This window comes from Alexandromys fortis, unplaced genomic scaffold (genome assembly GCF_014885135.2).
Source record: "Alexandromys fortis isolate MF-2015 unplaced genomic scaffold, M_Fortis_MF-2015_v1.1 scaffold_3, whole genome shotgun sequence".
NCBI lineage: Eukaryota > Metazoa > Chordata > Mammalia > Rodentia > Cricetidae > Alexandromys > Alexandromys fortis.
The window spans coordinates 14,109,950-14,122,343 of NW_026067909.1; the positions used below are offsets into that span (position 1 = coordinate 14,109,950).

Genomic DNA, 12,394 nt, shown 5'->3' on the forward strand with positions numbered 1-12,394 from the left:
TTTTTTTCTTTTCTTTCTTTCTTTCTTTCTTTCTTTCTTTTTTTTTTTTTTTTGAAATGGTATCTCTCTAGCCCTGGCTGTCCTGGAACTTGCTCTGTAGACCAGGCTGGCTTTGAACTCACTGAGATCTTCCTGCCTCTGCCTCGCGACTGGACCCGTGTCTGGGCGGGGTGTCACACCTGTGGGTGTGTCGGTGGAGGGATGCCTGGCTGAGGATCCCTTCACAGCTCCTGTCTGCAGGTGCTGGGTCTGTGTGGAGCCGCTTACAGGCCCACGGAGGAGATCGACCTGCGCAGCGTGGGCTGGGGCAACATCTTCCAGCTGCCCTTCAAACACGTGCGTGACTTCCGCTTACGCCATCTGGTGCCCTTCTTTATCTACAGCGGCTTTGAGGTCCTCTTTGCCTGCACTGGTTTCGCCCTGGTAAGTACAGACAAGACGTCTGGCTGAACTTGAATTTCAGACGCACGGTTCGCGGGTGTATAAATACGTCCAAGGATATCCCGCAGTATTCCCCTCCCAACCAGGACTGAGTTCTGGACCGATGCTTGAAGACCAAAGCTGGTGCGGGGCTCCCCAAGCCAGAGGGGATCTTCCCTCTGTTTCTCTTCCTTCCCTTGACCCCATTACCTTTTACCTTGAACAAGCCATTTTCCGCTTTCTGTAGTTAGCCTAAAGGGGAGCTACCGCCAGGAGATCCAGATAGGACAAGGTGTAGCCTCAAGTGGCAGCTGGTGTGGGAAGGGCCAGGACCAGCTGGCCTACCTTTGCTCTCTTTCTCAGGGCTACGGCGTGTGCTCCGTGGGGCTGGAGCGGCTGGCCTACCTGCTCATAGCTTACAGCCTGGGTGCCTCAGCTGCCTCTTTCCTGGGGCTGCTGGGGCTATGGCTGCCTCGCTCAGTGCCCCTAGTGGCTGGGGCAGGGCTGCACCTGCTGCTCACTCTCAGCCTCTTTTTCTGGGCCCCATTGCCTCGGGTCCTCCATCACAGCTGGATCCTCTACGTTGTGGCTGCCCTCTGGGGCGTGGGCAGTGCCCTCAACAAGACCGGACTTAGCAGTGAGTACAGCCTTGGGGACTGGCATATCTGGGATGGGGGAGGGGCAGGCTATAGCTACCTCTGGGTGATCTGGGACCGTTAACATCCCGTGGGTTGCAATGGACTTAGGGGGTCTGCCCTGGAGTTCTGTGGGCATAGTAGAAGTAGGTAGGGATTGCTTGGCATAGTCTGGTGTGGAAAGAATCCTGTGGCCACTCTACGGAGAGATGGGGAAGTCCCGTGGACACTCTGGAAAGTGTAAGAGCGCCACACTGTGGCAGGTGGACATCACACTGAGTATGGACACACGGGGTAGGTGAAGGCTCTGTGAAGGCCTAGGGAGAGTATATAAAAACTCACACCAGCACTCAAATACCATGTTGTCATAATTTCCACGGCACAGGAGGCCCCATGGAGGGGAACAGTGGCAGGCGCTTATCCGTACTCCAGGTGTAGGTACAGAACTGGGTTCTTTCTTTTCTGGTTTTCCCCTCCCCATTGGGACCTCACTATGGAGCTTTGGCTGGCCTGGGATTCACCATAGAGATCCCAGACTGGCCTTGAATCCACACACACACACACACACACACACACACACACACACACACACACACACCTGCCTCTGCCTTCCTAGAATTAAAGGCGTGTGCCACCACACTCAGCCTTTTCTTTCTCCCATTGTATTTTTTTGTTTTTGGGGGGTTTTTGTTTTTGTTTGTTTTTTGAGACAGGGTTTCACTAGTTTTGGAGCCTGTCCTGGAACCAGGCTGGCCTCGAACTCACAGAGATCCATCTGCCCCTCCTTCCCAAGTGCTGAGATTAAAGGCGTGCACCACCACCGCCCAGCCAATTGTATTTTTTGAGACAAGGTCTTACGCTGTAGCTCAGGCTAGCCTGGAACTCACCATAAGCTCAGTCTGGCTTCAAACTTGTAGCAGTTTAATTCTTTTTTAGATCCCTGAGTACTGGGATTATAGGCTGAGCCGCTGCCAACTGCCTTTCTTTTCTCTTTTTAGTTATTATTATTATTATTATTTGAGACTGGGTTTCTTTGTGTAACCCTGACTGTCCTGGAACAAGACCAGGTTGACCCTGAACTTAGATATTCATCTGCCTCCCAAGAGTTAAAAATATTTAATTATGTTATGTTACTTCTTTATTTAGGATGCAAGTATGCATGTGTGTGGGAGTGCATGTCATAGTATGAGTGTGGAGGTCCAAGGACAATCTGTAGACGTCAGTTCTTTCCTTCTACCACATGAGTCCTGGGAATTGAACATAGGTCAGTTAGGCTTGGGGGCAGGTACCTTTTACCCACTAAACCATCACAATCATCACAAGGGCTTCTTCCTCCTCCTTCTCCTCTTCCTCCTCCTCCTTCTTTTTTTGTTTTTTTTTGAGACAGGGTTTCTCTGTAACAGCTTTGGAGCCTGTCCTGTAACTAGCTCTTGTAGACCAGGCTGGCCTCAAACTCACAGAGATCCACCTGCCTCTGCCTCCCGAGTGCTGGGATTAAAGGTGTGTGCCACCACCGCTCGGCTTCTCTTCTTTTTTTTACATACTCTTGCTCTGTATCCTTGGTTGACCTGGAACTTGCTGGGAATAAGGTGTTTTTTTTTTGTTTTTGTTTTTGTTTTTTGTTTTTTTTTTTGAGAGGATGCTGGAGTGAGGTCCTAGGAAAAGCAACTGTGGTCGGCCAGGCTTCAGCTCTGTGGGGTTGTCTGGTCTCAGATGGGTATGTGTCGGTGACAGGCAGCTGGTCGTCATGTAGGTCGTCCTCAATGACACTGATTCTGATGGTCTGATGGTTAATAGTTCCAAGTATCCCCTGAGCCACATGATGGCAGTATTCATGTCCTGAGCCTGAATTTAGTAAGTAGCGCCGCAGTCAGCCAGGGCTATGCCACTTCTAACTTCAGAGCTTCTAGCCCAACACACAACCGGTGTAAACTCATTCCACAATTGGGAAACGTCAGTTTTGGAGACTTTCTTTTCCTTCGGTTTTTCGAGACAGGGTTTCTCAATGTATACTTGGGCTGTCCTGGAACTCACTCTGTAGACCAGGCTGGCCTCGAACTCACAGAGATCCGCCTGCCTCTGCTGAGTGCTGGGATTAAAGGCATGCCCCACCACCACCCGGCCAGCTTTGGAAATTTACATAGCTTTCCTTAAATAGCCGGCAGCGTCAGCTTCTGAACCTCTAGCTTTTCCTGAGTCCTGGACTCCCAGTTCCCCGACTGCCTGTCCCTTGCTGTTTCTCTACCGCCTTTCAGTGATCCCTCAGGACACTAGCCTACTCCATTCCAGGTTTGACTTGTGGAAAGGTCTCTCTCCAAGCACCTGGTGAGGGAGAGAAACAGCGTGTGGGCCACAGGCAGGACATGCTGTAGGCTCATCTTGACAGCGCACTAACCAAAGTCTCCACTAGGGGATAGGCAAGGATCAGCGCACAGCCCTGGTTAGTATTCCGGGCTATGAGCTGGAACTGGTACAGGGTTCCTTACCTGCCTTGTCCCTCCTGCCTGCAGCACTCCTGGGCATCCTATATGAAGACAAAGAGAGGCAGGACTTCATCTTCACTATCTACCACTGGTGGCAGGCCGTGGCCATCTTTGTCGTGTACCTGGGCTCCAGCTTGCCCATGAAGGTGAGGAAGGGAGGGAGTTTGGGTGTCCATGCCTCACTGGGAGACAGACCATGACTTCACAGCCCCTGATCTTCACAGGCACTGATCTAAGGACCCCTTAGTCCGTGGCGTACCCCCCAACCCAGAACCCTACTTGCTGCTTCACCTGCTAGTTTTGGTCTCTGTGGGCATGCCCCGCTGAACTGTGGGTTCTTTGGTCACCTGCTCATCAGCTGAACTCCTGGACACCCAGGGTCTCCTTTCAGATCCTGTAGGAATGAACTCCTCCATGTCTTCACGGTCTTTTGATTAGACTTTTGTTTTGTTTTGGGTCTCACTTTGTAGCTCCCTGACTGTCCTGGAACTCACTCTGCAGACCAGGCTGGCCTCAGATTCAGAGATCCACCTGCCTCTGCCTCCCCAGTGCTGGGGTTAAAGGTCACCATGCCCAGCTTTTGCTTTGTTTCTGATTGTGGTGGAGAAGGGACCCAGGGCCCATTCTTGCTACCCATCAACTGTACCCTTAAGCTCCTAGTCTGCTCCCAACCCCAGCAGGCCATTTTAGCAGGTCCTAATCACATGTTTTTGTTCGGTTTATTTGTGTCTTTGAGTCAGGGTCTCAAGGTGGCCCAGACTGACCTTGAACTCGTGGCCTCAGCCTCCTGTGAGCTGAGTTACAGGCCTGCACTAACGGGCTCAGCTTTGGGCATCATTTTTTTTTTTTCAGAAAATGAAATGAGTCGAAATGGCAGGGAATGGCCATACAAATACAAATGCATTTGTATGTTTACTTCTGGGTGTGGGTTAAACTGTCTGAAAAGAAGAATAGGCACGTCAGGGGTGAATGCTCTCCTGGCACATACAACATAGACATGGCTCACCACCAGCACTGAAGACAAAAGGGAAAAACACTGGCAAGCATTGCAGTGGTGGATTTTTTCATATATGTATGTATGTATACGTGTATATATAAAGATATATATTCTTTTTTCCTGATACACAGTCTCTAAATGTAGCCCCAGTTGACCTTGAACTCTTAGAATCCCCCCCCCAACCTCCCAGCTTCCTAAAGGACGGGATTATAGGCTGTGCCTCTTTTTTTTTTTTTTTTTTTTTTTTGGTTTTTCAAGACAGAGTTTCTCTGTGGCTTTGGAGCCTGTCCTGGAACTAGCTCTGTAGAAAAGGCTGGTCTCGAACTCACAGAGATCCGCCTGCCTCTGCCTCCCAAGTGCTGGGATTAAAGGCGTGTGCCACCATCGCCCGGCATAGGCTGTGCCTCTATGCACTCCAGTGTCCTACTGGTTTACAGCCAGGGAATAATTTACCTGTGGTCCAGGGAAGCCAGAGCTGCTTTTAGACTTCCTCAGACCTTAGTGTTTTCTCTGAGGCAAAGAGATTAACCCCTTTTTGGTTGGAAAACTGAGTCCTACTGGAATGTGGTGACTTTAAAGTTAGTGTTGGAATTTGCACTTTGTCCTCAAAGGCTGCCTTGGAAATCCTCCGTGAGGGGACTGGAGAGGGGGAGAGCCAGGAGGAGTGACGTCACCTCTCCTTTCCCTTGCTCCCAGGCCAAACTAGCAGTGCTGCTGGTGACCCTGGTAGTGGCGACAACCTCATACCTGTTGATGGAACAGAAGCTGCAGCAAGGCCTGGTGCCAAGACAGCCGCGCATTCCAAAGCCACAGCACAAGCTGCGAGGCTACCGCTACCTGGAGGAGGACAACTCAGATGAGAGCGACGTGGATGGCGGTGGTGGCGAGCAGGGCCAGGGGGACTGCGTGGAGGAGGAAGCCCCACAGGCAGGGGCCCTAGGTACAGAGCCAGCTGGCCCCTGCCGCAAGCCCTGCCCCTTTGAGCAGGCTCTGGGTGGTGACGGGACTGAGGAACACTGAGAGACCCAGCCTGGCCCTCAGACTCAGCTTTCCCGCTTTTCAGTGTTAGTTTACTGTGTCTCAGGTTGAGGGTCCCCCAAAGTCCTCCTCCATCTGCTGGAGGGTCCTCTTTCCCCTCCAGAACCTGGGGCCACCTGGAACTTCCTCCAGAGATGAGGGTCACCCTCCAGAACCCCCATCCCTGTTTAAAGGGAGTGCCTTAGCCTAGATCAGCGAGATCCCCTTCCTGTCAGCGCGCCACACCTCGGGTTGTGACAGCCTTTGACTGGAGCTTTGCATGTCTTGCCCACAGATTCCCCACCTCAGAACAGGGGGCTTTTTTTTTTTTTTAAGTAGAAAATGATCAATAAAGAGTTTTGTATTTTCTGGAGAGGGTCTGGGTTGTATCGCTGTCAACCCCATTAGAATTTCACCCTGAAGAACAGAATCCTTGGTTGATTGTGGGGGCTCAGTCACCCCATGGAGGAGGTGTCCCCACTAAGCCCCTCCAGGACCCATCTCTTCTACCAAAGGTACAGCCTATTGGCTGCATCCTGCCCACCCAGGAGCAAGGGTCACAGAAATGGGTTGCAGGGACTTCAGCAGAGGAGCAAGACTTGAGCCTAGATAGCAGGGCAGGAGCTAGAGGCCACTGTCCCTCCAGCCCACCAATCACCCACCCACTCCAGTCCACAAGCCTGGCCTTTTCTCTCTAGGAGTCTGTCTACCCTAAATTAGGGTACTTTATTACAGAACCTATTTCCACTCCCTTCAGACCCCTGACTGAAGGCCAGACCCTGTCCCTGTCTCCTGCGTCCTCCTGCCACACCCCAGGCTCCCAACTCTCTTCTGCTCCAGCTCCTCTAGCCTCTAGCCACGCCCAAACCAGACTCCATGACCTTGGAAAGGTCTGGGGTTGCTTTTCTGGGTGCTGTGTGCTCAGGGAGAAGTGTTAGACCCTAGATGCTCCACCAGCCAGGTCCTAGAGGGAACGCTCAGGCGCAGCAGGAGATTAAGTTTGCTAAGGTTTGGGAGGAAGCAGTCTGCCTGTACACACACAGCCTGTACTGTCTGTGAATTCCAGGTGTGGTCTCCCAGCACTCGGGAGGCTGAGACGCGAGGATTGCTGAGAGTCTGAGGCCAGTCTGAGTGACATAGTGAGTGGAAAGCCTCACCTACTCAGCTACAAAACAAGTTTGAAGCTAACTCGGGTTACACCGTGAAACTGTCTCAGGACAAACATTTGAGCAAATGACAAACACCCAAACCAAACAGCAAACACTATGTGGAGGCAGGTGTGGTGACATCCTGTCACAAGATTCTAGCTACTACAGTCACAGTGGGTGAGGGGGCAGGCGAGCGCCATTACAGCCCTGTGAATAGGATTTGGGTGTGTCTGCGAGTGGCCCTCCCTCTCCAGGCCTAAGTGGTGCTCACCTGTGATCACAAAATTTGGGAGACTGAGGCAGAAGGATTATGAGTGTAGTTTTGAGGTAGCCTAAGCTACTTAGTGAGACTGTCTCAAAAATGTGAGAAAGAAATAGGGGCGGAGGGAAGGAGGAAGATCTCTTCACATCAGGCTAGCATCATTGCCTGGCAGAGCTGAGCTGGAGGGCATATTCATGATTGTTTTGTGTTATTTTTAATATTTATTTATTTTTAAGTGGTGTTTTTGTTTGTTTGTTTTTGTTTTTGCTTTTTGAGACAGGGTTTCTCTATGTAGCCCTGGCTGTCCTGGAACTCTCTCTGTAGACCAGGCTGGTCTTTAACTCAGAGCTCCACCTGACCCTGCCTCCTGAGTACTGGGATTCAAAATGTGCACCACCACCACCCGGCCTAAGATTTTCCTTCTTTTTTTTATTTATTTATTGTTTGTTTTTTCAAGACAGGGTTTTTCTAGAGCTTTGGGGCCTGTCCTGGAACTAGCTCTTGTAGACCAGGCTGGCCTGGAACTCATAGAGATCTGCCTGCCTCCACCTACCGAGTGCTGGGATTAAAGGCATGCACCACCCTGCCTGGCTTAGACCCTATCTTTAAAAAGGATGGGGAGAGAAGCTACTTCTATAAAATCAGACCATGAGAGTCAGGGCTGAGAGCGAGGACGTAGCCAGCTGCAGACAGAGGTCCTACAGCAGGATTGGCAGGCCCAGCCCCAAAGGTGGAGCAGGTAGACAGCATATGGCCACTGAGCAGGTGGACAGCATGTAGCCACTGAACAGGTGGACAGCATGTAGCCACTGAGCAGGTGGACAGCAGGTGGACAGCATGTGGTCATTGAGCAGGTGGACAGCATGTGGTCATTGAGCAGGTGGACAGCATGCAGCCACTGAGCAGGTGGACAGCATGCAGCCACTGAGCAGGTGGACAGCATGTAGCCACTGAGCAGGTGGACAGCATGTGGTCATTGAGCAGGTGGACAGCATGCGGCCACTGAGCAGGTGGACAGCATGCAGCCACTGAGCAGGTGGACAGCATGCAGCCACTGAACAGGTGGACAGCATGCAGCCACTGAGCAGGTGGACAACATGTGGTCATTGAGCAGGTGGACAGCATGCGGCCACTGAGCAGGTGGACAGCATGCAGCCACTGAGCAGGCCTTGTCAACAGAGGATGGGTCAAAGGGAAGCCCCGGCAGCAGTTCTCTGTGTCCTTGCTACACACCCTGGGTGTCAGATGACAGTTGGTGGGCGGACCCATGGGTGCTGTTGTGTTTGTTAAGCATCTGTCATGCTATGGGGTTCAGGCAAGGGAGTTCCACCCTTTTCTTATTTGTCTGGTAAGATCGTGGGTTTGTTTTGCCTCACATGGTTTTAACATACCAAGCTCCCCAGGCTAAATTTACCTGATAAGTGTATGAAGCAATACCCTTTCCACTTCCAGTCATTTATCAGGGGGCGCGGCAGCTAATGGTGTTTGTGGGTTCTCCTTGGTGAGCAATCTTGCCCCACCCTTGAAATGGAGTAAAGAAGCCTTTGTAGAAATGAGTCTTTCAGGCCAAGTGTGGCTGAAAAGCCAGTCTGCACAATATGACCTGGCAGATCGGACTCAGCAGAAGCCTATAGGGGACTTTTTATGTTTAAACTATAACAGATGGAGAGACCGAGGCACCGGACCTTCTGGGAAAGAGTTGAATCAGTAACTGAGAAGGGAGTCTGGGATCTGTTACTGGATCTGTAGAAAGGCCACCTGATTAGAACAATGGCCATTTGGTTTGTTTGATCTGTCAAGACAGGGTCTCATGTAGCCCAGGTTGGTCTGGAACTCACTGTGTAGCAAGAATGACCTTGAATTCCTGCTCTTCTTGAATTCGAAAATGCCGTGGTGGTGCACTCCTTTAATCCCAGCACTCGGGTGGCAGAGGCAGGCAGATCTCTGTGAGTTTGAGGCCAGCCTGGTCTACAAGAGCTAGTTTCAGGAAGTTCCAGGACAGGAACCAAAAACTATGGAGAAACCCCGTCTCGAAAAATCAAAAAAAAAGAAAAAGAAAATGCCGAGATGAGAGGGGTGTGCATATAGACCCAGTTTACAGTGGGGCCTGGTGAAAATGCAGACACCAGGGCCCCTCTCTGGGAATTCCAAGGTACCAGAGGCTAAAGGGTCCCAGAATCAATCCACTGAGTCCTGGATGGGAAACCAGGGGTCTGGAGGAATGGACACAGCTGTTTTTCTGTCCCCAAGAAGGCTCCCTGACCTGGGCACTAGATTGTCCCCCTTCTCTCCTTGCTCAGACAGGACCATCCCCTCTCTCAGGCCTCACACTTCCATGGCTCAGTAAAAACACCACTGGATCTGAGTTCAGATTTTGTTTCTTACAGTTCTGGTATCTGGGTGGGCTCTTCCAGATGAGCACCAGCTTCCTGGCAATTGGATTTCCTCCACTCTGTTCCGTCCTCCCCCAGGAGATGGGGACAATGCCAGCAAGCCCTCTAATGTCTCTTCCTCGTTTTCTCTTCCTTCCTTTCTTTCCCTTTTTGTATGTGTGTGTGAATGTGCGGTGTATATGTGGGTGCACATGTGGGTGTCTGTGCACGTGGGTGGGTATGTGTGTGGGGCGTGCACATGGGTGTGCATGCGGGTGTGTATGTGTGTGCATGTGGGGGTGCCATGGGGGTGCATGTTGGAGTGAATGTGGGTGTGCACAGAGGCCAGGGGATAATCTCAGCTGATACTCTTCAGGAGCTGTCCGCCTTATTTTATGAGACAAGGGTCTCTCACTGGACTGGAATTCACCAACACTGGCTGGTCAGTGAGCCCCAAGGATCCTCCTGTCCCTGCCCTACCCACAGCTCTGGGATTATAAGCACGCAACACCACACCTAGACTTCTCACGCAGATCCTGGGGCGGAAACCAGACACTCCGGCTTACAAGCCAGGCGCTTTATCAATGTGTCCCAGCCCTTTATCTTCCTTCTCTTACAGATGCACCCACCAGATCCTGCCCTATCTTCATGATCTAATCTAACCGTCCCCGCAAGGGGCTGCCCCCAAATCCTGACACTCTGGGGCTTCAGGTTTTACTACACAAACTTGGGGGACAGCATTTAGCTCACAGGCACATGCGGACCTTCCTGGAGTGTCACACTGACTCATCAGGCAACCGGCTACGTCCACTCGGTGGTTGCTCACTACCTGTCCAAGTCCCCAGAAGAGAGCTAACCTGCCCCACTGCCACATCTCACAAGTTCCCACCTCATCCTCATGCTCACTCCCTGCAGCAATGTCTTCCTGACCTTGTCTTATCAGTGTCTGGGGACACCCCATCTCACCCCGCGTGATACCAGCCGCTGTTTGTGGAAGAACCATAGAGGTTGTGGTTCCCCACAGGGTGGGAGGTGACCTCCAGGGGACACAGTCTTGATGTCACAACCGGAGGATGCGAAGCACCCAGCTGTCATACCTGCACATGCATATGGCAGTGCAAGAGTCACACCCTGCAACTTTCCGATTGCATGAACCCGTTGCGTGGGAACATGCCTGCCAGGTGTCTCTCTGCGAGCAGCTCCAAGCACACCCTTCAGCTCTGGCCTGTTTGCCCTTGTTGACTCGGGTGTGTCAGATCTGTCTATTTCAACCATGCTTGTCTCGCTGTATTCCTGGCTACCCATTCTCTATGCTCCTTCCCCATAAGCTGCCATTGCCCAATACAGGTTGAAGGCCCCACAGCTGGCCTCGGCCCTGAGCCCCTGACTCATACTTCAGGCATCTGCTCTGCGTCTCGCTGGGCACCACTTGCTGACCACTCTACTCAGGCAGGACTCAGGGTCCCTACCTCCCAGGGCACAGAACCTGAGCCCTAAGAAGCAACTTTCAGTCTATTGCCTCAGTAAAAGCCTGGTCAGCCCCCCATCTCTCTCTCCCACCCCAAACCCTGGCTCCCAATCCAGAGCAGTCTTTGAAGTTCTCCCAGGAAGGGATTCTTCTTCCTTTTAGATGAGGTCATGTGATGTAGCCCAGGCTAGCCTTCTACTCACTATCCTCCTGCCTCAGTCTCTAGAGGGATGGGGTTATAGGTGTGTTTCCCCAGGACGAGCCCATCCCGAGACCACTGAAACTCCAATAGTGACCCTGTTTGAAGTCCCCATGGCCTTGATTGTGGTCTGTGTCCAATTCTAACCCCCTACGTAGCAGACAACAAATTGCTGGCTGTCCTCTGCCTCTTCAGGAACCCTCTGCTGTGCTTTACTGATGGCCTGGGGCAGCTCTTCCTTCTCGGGTTCTCTGCCTCTCTCCCCTGTTAGCCTCCTCTCTGCATAGGCGTGGCAAGGCGCTTATCCAGTCAGTGGGCATCTGAGTATGTTTTTTGAGAACTTTGATCCAATGTTCCCCAGAAGTGACAAAGCAGTGGCATTTGCTCCCCTTGGTAGGTGGATAATAGTTCCTGTAAACAATACCTCAGCCGGGCAGCAGTGGTGCACGCCTTTAATCCCAGCACTTGGAAGCAGAGACAGGTGAATCTCTGTGAGTTTGAGGCCAAACTGGTCTACAAGAGCTAGTTCCAGGACAGGTTCCAAAGCTATAGAGAAACACTATCTCAAAAAACCAAAATAAATAAAAATGAAAATTATATTTAAAAAACCCAATACATCCTAACTCCTGGGGCCTGTAAAGGTGACACTGTGGAGAAAGGGTCTTTCCAGGTCTGGTGACATTAAGGATCTTGACCAGAGAGTCATTCGGGTAGGAGACAACTTGAGTCACAGTTGTCCTCGTAAGAGAAAGGCAAGTGGGCTGGGAGGTAGCTCAAGGGTAGAGCACATCCTGAGCATGCAGGAGCTTCTGAGTTCAGTCCCAGCACTGTAGGGGAGGAAATTAGGGGGCAGTGATGAGACTGTGGGCCAAGGGTTGCTGGCAGTTACCTGACGCTAGAAGAGGCAGACTATAATCTGGAAAAGCCCTCTGGGAACTGGGTTCCGTCTCATCTCAACTGTTGGCTGCCCTTCTCTCTTTCTTTCCTTCCTTCCTTCCTTCCTTCCTTTCTTCCTTCCTTCCTTCCTTCCTTCCTTCCTTCCTTCCTTCCTTCCTTCCTTCCTTCCTTTCTCTTTCCTTTCCTTTCCTCTCCCTTTCTCTCTCCCCCTCTTTTTATTTCCCTCTCTCTTTTTCTTTCTCTCTCTTTTTTAAACTTTGAGACAAGGTTTTACTCTGTAGTTCTAGCTAAACTAGAACTCTGTGTACACCAGGCTGGCCTCAAACTCATGACTATCCTCCTGCCTCAGCTGCAGGAGATCTGGAGCTACAGGTGTGAGCCATCGTATTCAGCTGGACTGTGCATTTCTCTCTTCAATGCTGAGAGAGAACACAGCGCTGCTGTCTTGCCCACTTGGGGTCCTTTGTCACAGCAGCCCCAGGACAGGATAGAGCAA

The 12,394-nt window shown here is 51.5% G+C and overlaps 1 protein-coding gene across 2 annotated transcripts in view; it reads left to right on the forward strand.

Annotated features, from left to right (window-relative positions):
- Unc93b1 (unc-93 homolog B1, TLR signaling regulator) overlaps positions 1–5,925 on the forward strand; it is a 12,400-nt gene extending 6,475 nt beyond the window's left edge. The window contains exons 8-11 of one of the 2 annotated variants that reach the window (XM_050137598.1): positions 241–423; positions 784–1,057; positions 3,566–3,684; positions 5,232–5,925. In XM_050137598.1, the coding sequence (XP_049993555.1) occupies positions 241–423; positions 784–1,057; positions 3,566–3,684; positions 5,232–5,555 (900 nt within the window). In that variant the 3' untranslated portion in view covers positions 5,556–5,925. Of the gene's footprint in view, positions 1–240; positions 424–783; positions 1,058–3,565; positions 3,685–5,231 lie in introns of those variants that run through there. The other variant, XM_050137599.1, reaches the window with a different exon arrangement.
- The last annotated feature ends 6,469 nt before the right edge of the window (positions 5,926–12,394 follow it).